The sequence below is a fragment of the Diceros bicornis genome, chromosome 34 (genome assembly GCF_020826845.1).
Source record: "Diceros bicornis minor isolate mBicDic1 chromosome 34, mDicBic1.mat.cur, whole genome shotgun sequence".
Lineage (NCBI taxonomy): Eukaryota > Metazoa > Chordata > Mammalia > Perissodactyla > Rhinocerotidae > Diceros > Diceros bicornis.
The window spans coordinates 34663199-34676761 of NC_080773.1; the positions used below are offsets into that span (position 1 = coordinate 34663199).

Sequence of the window (13563 nt, forward strand, 5' to 3'; positions counted from 1 at the left end):
CTCTCTCTGTCTCTCCCCTCTCCCTCCCTCCCTCCCTCTCTCACTCTTATACAAAAAAAAAAACACCCAAACCCGCTCCACTTCCAAGTGGTCATTTAGGACACGGGCTCCTTCCATCCCACTGCTGTGCTGTCCCCCCAAGGGACACTTGCTACCACATGTGCATTCCAGCCATAGGCCGGGGGGAGTGAGCCTGGAGGAGGTAAGTCTGATACCTTAGCACCAGGACAGAAGTGGCCCCCATCCCTCCTGCCGCATTCTGTTGGCAGCTGGCTGCACCCAAACCTCTGGGAGCTGGGAAGTGTCATCTAGGTGCATATCCAGGACAAAGGGGAGACAACATTGGGCTCCACTCAGACCTGTTGAGTCAGATACTGCAGTCAAGAGGGGGCGTGAGACACGGTCTTTCAATAAAATGGGCACATGGAAGCTTGTAACCTTCTAGGCCCTTCCGAGAGCAAAGAGGCCAGTCTCATGCCAGCAGCCACCGTCTCTGCCCTTGTGCTGTGCTTCCCTCTTGTCATCTGTGTCACCCCGTACCCACTCTCCTGCATCATCGCCCCCACTCATGAGAGGAGACACCAGTCTCTCCCTGCTGGACCATTCCTTGCCCTGCCCGGTTCTCATAAAACAGGAAAGGACAGGGAGGCAGGGCTGGGACGGAAGGAACGTCAGCTCTGATTCCACTCATTGCCACCTGGTCCCTGGGAGGTGGGACAGGTGTGGTGACTGAGCCCTCGGACAGAGACAAGCCCCAAGGGAGTCACCAGAGGCCCCGCTGGCCACTCATTCAACAGCATCTCCCGAGCACCGGGTGGAGGTACAGGCAGTGGGGGTACAGCACCAAACAAATAAGGTCCCTCCACGATGGAGCTTGTGTTCTGCCGGGAGACAGATGATAAATGAGGCAAAAAGGTGTAAAATGTGTTGGGCTATGAAGAAGAATACGGCAGTGTAAGGCGATAGAGCCAGGTGAGGCCTGAGGCTGCTTTAGGTTGAGCCGTCAGGAAGGCCTCGCCGAGGAGCAGACATCTGGACAGAGACTGAGGAGAGAGTGAGGAGGGGAGTCTGTAGTCAGGCGGGTGGGATTCATCCAAAGGGTCCAGAGGACGCCATCGGAAGTTCAACACCGTTTCCATACGGGGGTGGAGGGAGCACTTTATCCTGTTAGCCTGTACTGAGCACTAGGGATGTGCCGAGGACTTGCCACAAACGACGGTGTTTTCTTCACACCATCCCAGTCGGCAGATGGGGAAACTGAGGCTCAGAGACCTGAGCACGGTCACGGCCAGGAAGTGAGGGCGCTGGGACTGGAGTGTGCGGCTGTGTCACAGCACAGCCCTCCCCGCCCCCCCATGCAGGCTGCCCCGAGTTTACCAGCGCACAAATGCAGTCTTCACGAGACTCCCAGGAAGAAGGTAAATCATATTTTTATCATATTAAATAAAGTTACTTGAGTCATCGAAATGAGTTATTACTTGTAAAAAATTTAGACCAGAACCTGGCACACAGTAAGTACTCGGATACGGGGCAGGGTAACTGAGTATGTGCAAGTATGTGCTGTACTATTACTACAGCAACGAGCAAAGATGCCCTCATTCGATAAATGAAGAAAAAGAGGCAGGATAAGGGAGCCAATAAGAACCGAGGCTCTGAAGCCAGACTACCTGGGTTCAAATGCAGACTCTGACCTCACTTGCTGTGTGACTTTGGGCAAGTTCTTAACCTCTCAGAACCTCTGTTTCCTCATTTGTAAATAGGAGTAATACTAGTCCTCACCTTATGCATCGGCTGTGGGGAATAAATGAGAGTCTACATAAAGACTATAGAACACAGAGTTGCTATAGACTGGATGTCTGTGTCCCTCTGTGAGATAACAGAAAATACACGTATTGGTCTCTGCCCCTGGTTCCTGGCACAGGGCTCCTAAATCCCGTGGAATTTCCTGGGTGATGGCAGTGTTTTTTATTCTAATGAGGCGACTGGGTGGGCTCCCGGATGGTTTCTGGTCACCAGAAAGACCAAGCCGTGATTAGAAGCTTGGGATTTTCAGCCCTCCTCCCCATTCTCCAGAGAGGGGAGAGGGGCTGGAAGTGGAGTTAATAATTCATCAGGCTTACATGAGGAAGCCTCCATAAAATCCCAAAAGTATGGGGTTTAGAGAGCTTCTGGCTTGCTGAACACATCCATGTGCCAGGAGGGTGGCGCACGGCACCTCCACAGGGACAGGAGCTCCCGAGCTAGCGACTCTTCCAGACCTCGCCCTATGTACCTGTTCATCCGGCTGTTCATCTGTGTCCTTTATCATATCCCTTAATAACAAACCAGTAATCCCGTGAGTAAAATGTTTCTCTGAGTTCTGAGAGCCACTCTAGCAAATTAATCGAACCCGAGGAGGGGGTCGTGGGAACCTCTGATTTATAGCCAGTGGGTCAGAAGCACAGGTGACAACCTGGACTTGCAGTTGGCGTCTGAAATGGGGGGCACAGTCTCACGGGACTGAGCCCTTAACCTGTGGGATCTGACCCCATCTCCAGGTAGATGGTTGAGTTGAATTGTAGGACCCCCGCTGGTGTCGCAGAATTGCTTGGTGTGGGGGAAACCCCCACACACCTGGTGACCAGGAGGAGAAGTGGGTGTTTCTCCTACTCATGCTTAATGTGTATACTTATATATACTATCGACAGGCACACCTGTTTTATTGTGCTTCGCTTTACTGCACTTGGTACAAGACCCTCCACCAGCAAAAAGACCACGACTCGCTGAATGCTCAGATGATGGGCAGCATGTTTTAGCAATACAGTATTTTTTAATTAAGGTATGTACATTGTTTTTGTAGACATAATGCTATTGCACACTTAATAGACTACAGTATAGTGTAAACATAACTTTTATATGCACTGGGAAACCAGCACATTTGTGTGACTCACTTTATTGTGATATTCACTTTATTGCAGTGGTCTGGAACAGAACCCGCAATATCTCTGAGGTATGCCTGTACATATAACTATATATTAGAATATATTACACATATTACATTAATATATTATTTATTAATATAATGTCTATATAATATACACTATTATACATGTATAATATATAAAATAAGATATATGATATGTGGTGTGTATAATACGCTATATATACAATGAGATATATAACAGGATATATATAAATAAGATCTATAATAAGATCTACAGTAAGATCTAGATGAGACATATGGAAAGATACAGCTTGTTTCTCAGGAGCACCCTGAATGCACCAGGTCCCTGTTAAGTGTCACCCTCCCCATCGCCCCTTGAAACTGCAACTCCCTCCCCCGGTGGTCTGTCTTGGTCCCATCCTCCCTCTGTCATCCGCCTCCCTCACCGGAATGAGTGCAGGGCTCTGGGCTTTGCCCATTTTGCTCACTGTTGTTTCCCAGGACTCAGCAGGCGCTGTGTTAAGTGTTTGCTGAATGACAGAGTGAGCGGTAGGCACTCAATAAATGCTCGCTGACTGGACTGTGAACACGCGACTGAGTTTCTGAGGTACCGGCCCATTCCATTCTGGACCTAACATTCCCCGGAGACTGGGTCCGACCTGTGTCCCTTAGGCCCACATCCACAGGCTGGTAGGAAGGAACGGGTGAGCAGGCTTAGGATCGGCTGGTCGGAGTCACTTCAGGGGCTCTGGGGCATGGGGGCTGCCCGGAGTGGTCTGGCACCTGCCCTGGGGGGTGAAGGTGGGGGAGTGGCTGGGGGGGCCGTGGCGGTGGTGGCTGTGGGCTCTGGGTTGGTTGGCATTTGAAAAGCGTGTTTACAGTGAGTAGTTTCCCATCTCTAGGAATCAGCAAACCCTGGGGGGGCAGTCTCTCCAGGGTCAGCAAGGCCCCGAGACGTCAAAGCCCCAGAAAACAAAAGGCACGGTTGATACACCGTCGCCCCAGCCCTGCTGATCTCCCCAGTTGGCCCCAGCGTGGGCAGCTGGACAAGGCTCTCCGCCCACCTTCGGCCAAGTTTTCAGGCTGGAGGGAGGGGGCCCTTCCACTCTTACCCACTTGGACACTGCCCCACTGTTGGAGACCCCACCAGACCCTCAGAAACCCAGCAGCCTGCCCCAGAATGAGAGGAAGGCGTCTTCCGGGTTGGTGCCTGCCCCGCGCAGCCCTGGCTTCCTGGCCTGGGATCGGCGCACCAGGCGGCTTGGCCAGACCCACAGCCTCTGGGATGGAGAGAGGAGGCTCTTCCTGCAGAAACCCTGGGAGGCGGCAGGGAGCCCTCCCGGGCAGGCCAGGAATCTCTGGGAAGTTCCAGAATCACAAGAGAACAATAATCCTCTCTCAAATCACAAGGATCTACTCCACGGGCTGACTCAGGGATCCAAGCTCCCTCCACCATCTTCAACCCACTGCTTCCAGAGACGCCCTGGGGGTTGGCATCCAGGTGGCGGATGGGGGAAGGGCAAGTGGCAAAGGCCCAACCTCTTTTGGATGCATCCCTCTCCTCACCCTCCACAAGGGAGGAGCGGTCCACGCCCCCTCCTGGATGCAAGCAGGAAGTGCCTTCTCTGGCAGGACCACTGCGTCCCAGGACCGACTCCCCACCAAGAAGGAAGAAGTGAGGAGTTTGGGGGCACTGGCTGTACCTGCCACCCAAAGTGCAAGGTGGGTGCTCCGTTCCTGCTTGCCAAGCCATGTAGACATAAGCTACAGTTATAAAAGTTTACATTTCTAGCCATTTGGGGTTATTATAGATTGAATCCCCAAAATTCATATGTTGAAGCTCTAACTGCCGGTAACTTCCAAATGTGATTGATTTGAAGCCAGGGCCTTTAAAGGGATAATTAGGTTAAATGAGGTCATATGGGTGGGCCCTAATCCAGTGGCTGGTGTCTTCATGAGGAGAGAGACACTGGGGCGCACGCGGGCAGAGGGACAACCACGTGAAGAGGCAGCGGGAGGGCAGCCATCTGCTAGGCAAGGAGAAAGGCCTTAGGAGAAAGCAGCCCTGTGCACACCCTGATCTCAGAATTTTAGCCTCCAAAAACGTAAGAAAATAGATTTCTTCTGTTTAAGGCCCCCAGTCTGCGGTATTTGCCATGGCAGCCCTAGAAAATGAGAGTGAGTGAGTAAACTGAGCTATGAAAATGTCCCACTGAGAAAACCTTCCTGGCGTGAGACGCCCAGACCGTGTGGTGAACAGGCAGCCATCGAACAGAGAATCGCGTTTATTCCGTTCTCGATCAAGTGCCAGATACACAGATGGCTCGTGGCCCAAGCAGGTGGGATTCAGGACCAAGGGCAGCCGCGGGCCTGAGCCACAATGAGGCCTAGAGACAAACAAAAGGATGGTGCCGCAGGGGAGACCCAAGGAGGAGCCATCCCATCCTGGAACCCCTCCACTTGGAGCCGAGAAGCCCACCTGGAGGGAACCACCGAGAGGCATGAAACCAAACAGGGACTCTGCCAGAGCGTGTTGAAGAAGGGTCTGGAATTCCCACCAATAACTGCTGGTTGATGACCAGGCTTCGCAAACTTTCTGTGAAGGGCCAGATGGTAAATATTTTACGCTTTGTGGGCCATATAAGCTCTGTCTCCTATTCTTTTTGTTTTATTTCAAAATGTAAAAACCATTCTTACCTTGTGGGCCATGCAAAACCAGGTCTAACCCCGGGTTGCTCTCCCCTGGGCCCCATGACGATTTTTGGGGCCTGGTGCAAAATGAAAATATGGTGCCCTCTGTTCTGAGACTATTAAGAATTCTGAGATGGCTACAGCTGGGCATGAAACCGAGTGTGGGCCCTGTGTGGTTGCACAGGTTGCACACCCATGAAGCAGGCCGTGCTGTCACCTGTCCTCACCGAATTCTCCGGAATGTGACACAAGCCTTGTGGGCATCTCTTGAGGTCCCTAAGTTAACTCTAAAGAGCCGGGAGGCTGAAACTTGCCCACGCTGTCAGCTGGCCTTATCTGAGGAGTTATCTTGGAGGAAGACTTTCTCGCTGTGCTGGGCCTGCCGGGAGGCACCTCCCCGGCCGTGTGGGTCTTCTGGTGGCAGGTGAGGTTCCCGATGCGCCGGAAGGCCTTGCCGCACGTCTTGCACTCGTAGGGCTTCTCCCCGGTGTGGATCCTCCGGTGCGCCGCGAGCGTGGGCTGGTGCCGGAAGGCCCTCCCACACTGCCCGCACTGATAGGGCTTCTCACCCGTGTGGATCCGGCCGTGCTGGACCAGCGTGGACTTGCGCACGAAGGCCTTGCCGCACACACCGCACTGGAAGGGCCTCTCGTCGCTGTGGATGGCCTGATGCTGGAAGAGGAACGACACCTTCCGGAAGCTTCTCCCGCACTCGCTGCACCGGTAGGGCTTCTCGCCCGTGTGGATCCTCAGGTGGATGGAGAGGTGCGCCTTCTGGCTGAAGGCCTTGCCGCACTCCTGGCACGCGAAGGGCCTCTCCCCGGTGTGAGTCCGCCGGTGGACGGTGAGGTAGCCCTTCTGGCTGTAGGACTTGCCGCAGGCGCCGCACTGGAACGGCTTCTCGCCCGTGTGGCTGCGCCGGTGCACCACGAGCTGGACGTTCTGGTTGAAGGCCTTGCCGCACTCGGCGCAGCGGAAGGGCCTCTCGCCCGTGTGGATGCGCTCGTGCAGGATGAGGGCGGAGGACTTGGTGAAGCGCTTCCCGCACTGGCGGCACTGGTACGCCTTCTCGCCGGTGTGCGTCTTCTGATGCTCCACCAGCGTCATGCTCTGCGCGAAGGCCTTGCCGCACTCGTAGCACTTGAAGGGCCGCTCGCCCGTGTGCGCGCGGTGGTGGTTGACCAGGTCGGACTTCTTGCGGAAGGCCTTCCCGCACACGCCGCACTGGTGGGGCCTGGCGCTGGTGGGGGCCCGCTGGTGCCCGAGCAGGGCCGAGCGCTTGGTGAAGCGCTTGCCGCACACGTCGCACGCGAAGGGCTTCTCCCCGGTGTGCAGGCGCTGGTGGTCCACCAGGTTGGTGATGAGCGTGAAGGCCTTGCCGCAGTCGCCGCACTTGTAGGGCCGCTCGCCGGTGTGCGTGCGCCGGTGGCCGACCAGCTGCATGTTCTGCACGAAGGCGCGGCCGCACTCGGCGCACCGGTAGGGCCGCTCACCCGTGTGGATGCGCCGGTGCACCGTGAGGTTGGCGCGCTGGCTGAAGGCCTTGCCGCACTCGGCGCAGGCGAACGGCTTCTCGCCGGTGTGGACGCGCCGGTGCACCGCGAGGGTGGCGTTCCTGCGGAAGCGTCGCCCGCATTCACCGCACGCGAACGGCTTGTCCTGGGCGTGCGCGCGCTGGTGCTGCGCCAGCTCGGCGCGCCCCGCGAAGGCCTCCCCGCACTCCCGGCACAAGCAGGGCTTCTCGCCGCCGCCGGCGTCTCTCCGGGGGCTCTCCCAGCCAGGATCCCGTGGGTCACACTTGTGGGGCCCTGTCCCTTCTGGAATTCTTGGCGGGGGGTCTCCCGGCTGACGCTCTGCAGGGGCGCATCCTGAAGGTGTCCCGGCCTCTCCGGACGCAGAGCGCCAGGGGCAGCCCCCTCCCAGCTCTTCCAGGGCCAGCCCCGGGGCTGCTCCTGCAGGGACAGCTTCCTCTGGGGCGTCCCTCTCAGGCCTGGACTCCAAATCTGAAGGAGACCGAAAACACGAACGTCGCCCACGTCACCTGCTCCCGGAGCTGGGAGAGGTGAGGGCTGGGGGCTGGGAAAGCAAAGAGAAGCCCCCTCAGGCACCTCCTAAGGGCTCTAGGCTAAGGCCTGCGGCTATGGACTGAATGTTTGTGTCCCCTCTCAGCCCCCCAATTCCCATGTTGAATCCTAACCCCCAGATGACGGTGTTAGGAGGTGGGCCCTGTGGGAGGTGACTAGGTCATACAGGCAGAGCCCTCACAACTGGGATCAGTGCCCTTATACAAGGGCCCCCGCCCCAGAGCCCTCTCAGCCCTTCCTTCGTGTGAGGACACAGCGAGAAGACGGCTGTGAACCAGGACGAGGGTCCTCCCCAGGCACCCCCCTCACCCAGGGAGCTCAGGTTCCGGAAGTTCTCCAGCATCACGTCCTCGTACAGGTCCCTCTGGGCCGGATCCAGCTGCTGCCACTCCTCCTGGGTGAAGTCCACGGCCACGTCTTTGAACGTCACCAGCCCCTGCAACCACAAGGACGCCTGCATCCCCCAGGCCCGGGGCTGGGAGGTGCGGGGAGGGGGGGGCTCGCGCTGGCTTCAGTGGGTCGTCCCGGGCAGGTCCTGAGCAGGACCCCCCCCCCCCCCCCCCCGCACCGTCCCCGGCACATGGTAAGCGCTGTGATTACGATGACATTACAGCGCTGGGACTGGCTTGGTTCGGGGTTTGAGGCTGCGTTGGGGTCCACAAGGCCATCGCCAGGTTCGGTGGTTCTCTATGAAGACTTGCAGGACTCCGCATAACATCATACTCATGGCCGCCTGGCCCAGGTGACAGGGACGCAGGCCCTGGAGAGGGCTCAGGCATGCAGGGGCTCATTCAGTTCTCTGGCCACCCAGCCTGAGACGCCCACGAGAAGGACTAGGGGACAACACTACTCACCAGGGCCTCGTCAGCCAGCAGCTGGGCGGCCATCCCTCCACTGCCCACAGTGACCAGGGGATGGGGGGCTGAGTCTGGGGGCTGATGGGGCTCTGGAGGAGGGAGGGGGGGGACAGTGAGAAACCAGGCCTAGCCTTGCCTCCTGGATGCACACACACACACACACACACACACACACACACACACACAGCAAAGGCAACCCCACCCCCCTTCCCATCCACAGAAACACACAGAGACGCAGCAGACACACCACACGGGCTCACACTACTGTCTTGACATGAGTGCAGCCATGTTTGGCTGCTCCATCGACCTATAGCCACCAGCACACAAAGAAATACAAAGCTGCTTTCTGTGTGGTGGGAACTGGCCTTTCTCCCACAGAGAGAGTTGCAAGTTGTAACATTTCAGGGCTCTTGGAGTGTCGTAGCGGGGGATGGACTGGCCATCTGTGCCGGGCTAAGACGATAACCAAAGAGAACAATGCACGTACACACCTACTGGGCTGGGACATTAGCCAAGGGGCTCAGTGCACGTACGCCACAGATAACCATTTGTGCATGGGAACACTAGATGCTTGCTCTGTAAACTCTGTAACTGCTTATATAAACTGCTGGAAACTGAGACCTGGTGAGAGCTCCACCTGTGGAAGGGACACCTTGCCCAGGACGTGTGATCCTTGCCCAGCCGCGTCGATTGACAGGACTCTCCCGGCAGTGGGGCGTGGATATTGTGAGTAATTGATTTGATGTGAAGTTAACTGATTTGATATGAAGTAATTGATCTGATGTGTTCTCCTTTCGGTCAACCTGGTGTTTCTCTTTCCGGTTGATTTGTGTCATTTCCCTTCAGTCGATCTGGTGTTTCCCTTTCCGATCGATCTGATGTTTTTCCCTCTTATTATATGACCTATTCGGATCTGCTGCTATCTCAGCCAATGTGGATGTTTTCCCTTTCCAGTCGAGCTGGTGTTTTTTCCCTCTTATTATTTGACCTATTCGGACCTGTTTGCAGACTGTCGCCTTTACTATCCTCTATATAATAAAATATACCTTCAGTCCATTTGTTTGGAGTGGAAAGTGTCTTTTACATCTCCGATCGAATCCTCGAACCTCTCATAACAACTACCCATGTGGCTGAGGAAATGGGGAGTGGGGCACCTCTCCAGGTGGGATCAGACCCAGGCCCCCTCTGCCTAGACACCCCCACCAGGCTGTGGACCCAGGATCCATTCCCAGACCCAAGTGTTCAGGCCCCGGCCGCTGCCCCAGGCCCAGCTTACACATGGGGTCCAGCTCTGCCACCTGATGAAAAGGCCCCCAAGGATGAAGGTCCAGGGACAGAGAAATCAGTCCCCAGCTTCACAGCGTCCACCACACCCTCACCCACCCTGTGCTGCCTCAGTTTCCTCATCTGAGAAGTGGGGCAGCCACCATCTCTGACCCAGCTCATGGGGCTCTAGAGAGAACCAAGGCTGCGCTCCTCTGCGCTGACCTGGGCCTTGCCTGCGACTGTCACCTTGGGCCTGTGAACTGTGAGGCTGCAAGAGCCAAATACCTGGGGTCAAATCCCAGCTCTGCCACTTAGCCGCTGTGTGGCTTTGGACAAGTGACTCAACCTCTCTGTGCATCAGTTTCCTTATCTGGAAAATGGGGTTAAGGTAACCACGTCAGGCGGTCATTATGAGGTTCCAACAAGTTAGTGTAAGTAAATCCCTTAAAATAACACCTTCCATATGGTAAGGAATATATACATGCTTTATTATTATTGTTATTTATTATCACCATCTGTATATATGACATTTCCCCCCAATAAACTGGGGTTCCCCTTATTAACCTTTATCCCAGGAACTTGCATAGGATTTAGTCCACAATAAGTCCCCCTCCTTTTATTATGGTCAAATACACATAACATGAAATTTACCATTTTAAAGTGTACAGTTCAGTGGCATTTAGCACATTCACAATGTTGTGCAACCATCACCACTATCTAGTTCCAGAACATTTCCATCACCCCAAAGAAACTGTGCCCACTAACAAGCCCTCCTTCTCCCCAGCCCCTGGAACCACAAATCTGCTTTCTGTCTCCATGGATTTGCCTAATGAAATCACACACTATGTGGCCCTCTGTGTCTGGCTTGTTACACTCAGCATGATGTTTTCGAGGTTCACCCATGTGGTAGTGGGTCTCACTTCTACTCCTTTTCATGGCTGCAAAATACTCCACTGTATGAACAAACCACTTTTGTTATCAGTTCATCTGCTGATGGACATGTGTGTTGTTTCCACCTTTTGGCTATTGTGAATATGCCATCGTCCACTATTTATGTGAGTCCCTGTTTTCAGTTCTTGGGATATATACCTATGAGTAGAATTGCTAGGTCACGTGGTAATTCTGTGTTCAGCTTACTGAGGAACCACCAAACTGATTTTCCACGGTGACAACAGGCCCTTTTACATTACAAAAAGGAACTCTGGAAAGACCAAGGTCGAGGGGAACAGGGCCTTTTAGGTCATCTGGGGCCGAGGGCCCTGCCCGACCCCACCTGGTCAGATTCAGGGTCTGGGAACCTGCATTTCTAACTAGTCTCTCTGCCCACTAGCGACCCTGACATGGCTCCAGATCTCCCCTCGAGCTCTTGTGATCATAAACCCCAATCGGTGAAAAAAGAAAACAGCCCAGCAGCAACCTGTGGGCGTTTATTTCTAAATGACACAGGAGTACACAGTACGAAACACCCTATGTTCATGATGCAAACTAGAGAGCATATCTGTGTACAAAATACGTGTGCCCTATATGCATGGACTGCAGCGCTAAATACCGAATACACAGGTACACACACACACAACATACTGTATGTACAAGTATATAGGTGCACACACTCTAAATACCCCGGATACGTGTATATGAGCTGTACTCACACACTAAATACCACATACATGCACACGAGGTAGATATGAACTCATATGACATGTATGCAAGATGCATACACACTAAATATCATATATACATGTCGATGTGGGCCAGTCACACACAAAATACCACATCGATGTGTATATAAGATGTATGTGACCTTATATCTGTGTGCTACGGTACTAAATACCATGTATACCTGTACATGACGTGTAATCCTGCACACTAGATACCATATATACGTCTGTGTAAAATACCTGTAAACTGATTACACATATATCACTGTTCTGCATACCACAGACATGGGCATATACACTGTTTACACACACCAAATACCATATATGCATGTCTGAGTGTATGAACACTCAATACCATATACCCTTGTAAATAAGGTGTGTATCGACACATACTAGATACCGTATATACATGAACATAAAGTGTATATATACACTCACATTAAATACCATAATTACATAACTACACCAAATATCATATATATGTGTGTGTGTGTGTGTGTGTTTACTTCTACTAAATACCGTATTTCATTGACACTAAGACCATCAATGGAAAGAAACCGTGATTTTATCTAAGGAAAAAAAAATCTGCCAGTTAAACAATATACCATCAATGGTAAGACACATCCTAATTTCCAAGATGTTCAAGTGTGAAAAAAATATGCATTTTAGAATTAAGGTGTAAAGCTGAATCACTCTCTCTTCAGACTGGAAGGACCCACGAACACGAGCTGTAACCTTCTCTGGCTGCATCCACTGCGTGGCCTGGCGCACACCCCACCTTGGAGACCACTGTTCTGACAGGGCTCAGCCCCGAATCCCAGCTCTGCCACTCCCCAGCTGTGTGTCCCTGGGCGGGTCACCTAACCTCTCAGTTTTCTCATCTGTAAGCTGAGGGACATAATACCCCAGCCTGATAGGGTTTTTGTGAGGATTAAGTTAATCAATGCAGATCAAGACCTAGAATGCTGCCCCGCACAGGGCTTCCTAAGGGGTTATTAAGTCGCACTGTGGGGGCCTTTTCTTTTTTGTGCCTCAGTTTCCTCATCTGCAAAATGAGTGAGTCATAGTGGGTACCGGGTCGGGCAACCGTAAGGGTTTACTGAGCTAAGAGGGCGTCTCTCCAACTTCCGCATGCACCAGCATCGCCGGGGGCTGGAGGAGCCACGGGCCCCGGGGCCCGCCCCTGCGCGTGCCCGGCCTTCCCGGGCGGGCCGAGCACCTGCGTCCCCGACAGCCCGGGGGACGGGGCACCGCGGGGGCGGGACCCGCGTCTGGGGCGCTGGGAGCACACGCGCCCGAAGCAGCAGCTCGCGCCCGCACGGAGGACGCCGCCGCGACCATGACCCGACAACAGCGAGAACAGCGGCCGCCTCGGCACAGGTGCCGTCCCCGGACCCACTGCCCGGGCGGGGAGGGGCACGGACTCAGAGCGCCCTCCGCGGTCCCCCCGCGGGATGCGTGGTCCTCCCCCACGACGAAACGCGACAGACCAGCGAGCCCGGCGGGCGGCGCGAACTCACCGGCGGCCACCGCGCGTCGGCGAGGCTCCAGCCGCGGTCCGGCTGGCGAAAGCGCGGTCTGCGCCTGCGCGGCCTCGCTGCTCCCGCCCCGCCCCCGCGCCGCGCGAGGCCACGCCCACCCCGCGCTCCCAGACGCCTCCGCGCGCCGACAGGGCGGACGAGGACCGAGGGGAGAAGGAAGAGGAAAGTGGAAAGACGGAGAGGGGCGAGAAGGAGAGCGGAAGAGGGAGGAGTCGGGAGGAGTGGGAGGGAAGAGAGAGGGAAGTGGGGAAGCAGGAAGCAAGGAAAGGAGGAGGGAGATGGAGGGGGTGAGGAGGAGGCAGAGGAGGAGGAGGAAGGAGAAAAGGGAACGGGGAGATGGAGAGGGGCTCCTAGAGAAGACTGAGGGAAGAGAGAGGGGAGGGGGGAGGAGGAGGGGAGGAGCGAGGCGGGCAGAGAAGCAAGGAGGGAGGAGGAAGAGAAGGTGAGGCAGGTGTAGCGAGGAGGAGGAGTGGGAACGAAGAGCGAGGAGAGGGGTAAGGAGAGGAGGAGGGAACGGACCTGGGGAGGAGGGAAAGACGGGAG

The 13563-nt window shown here is 54.9% G+C and overlaps 2 protein-coding genes across 6 annotated transcripts in view; one reads left to right on the forward strand and one right to left on the reverse strand.

Annotated features, from left to right (window-relative positions):
• Positions 1-3130: 3130 nt before the first annotated feature.
• On the reverse strand, positions 3131-13043 carry LOC131397473 (zinc finger protein 883-like). The gene is made up of 4 exons (XM_058530392.1): positions 13000-13043; positions 8553-8644; positions 8008-8173; positions 3131-7617 (listed from the first exon to the last, which is right to left on the reverse strand). Exons 2-4 carry the CDS (start codon positions 8583-8585, stop codon positions 5891-5893), a joined length of 1926 nt encoding a protein of 641 aa, XP_058386375.1. The 5' UTR covers positions 8586-8644; positions 13000-13043; the 3' UTR covers positions 3131-5890.
• SMIM17 (small integral membrane protein 17) overlaps positions 12802-13563 on the forward strand; it is a 29685-nt gene continuing 28923 nt past the window's right edge. For 4 of the 5 annotated variants that reach the window (XM_058530439.1, XM_058530435.1, XM_058530441.1 and 1 more), the window contains exon 1: positions 12802-12859. The gene's annotated coding sequence lies outside the window, so the exon portion shown is untranslated. Of the gene's footprint in view, positions 12860-13468; positions 13515-13563 lie in introns of those variants that run through there. The other variant, XM_058530438.1, reaches the window with a different exon arrangement.

Excerpts from the sequence above, each read along its gene's own strand:
- LOC131397473 (XM_058530392.1), bottom strand. The coding sequence starts at position 8,585 with ATGGCCGCCCAGCTGCTGGCTGACGAGGCCCTG. Across the intron at positions 8,174-8,552 it reads TGCTGGCTGACGAGGCCCTG|CCCCGGGCCTGGGGGATGCA; the intron begins GTGAGTAGTGTT and ends CGCACCTCCCAG. Across the intron at positions 7,618-8,007 it reads CCGGAACCTGAGCTCCCTGG|ATTTGGAGTCCAGGCCTGAG; the intron begins GTGAGGGGGGTG and ends GGTCTCCTTCAG.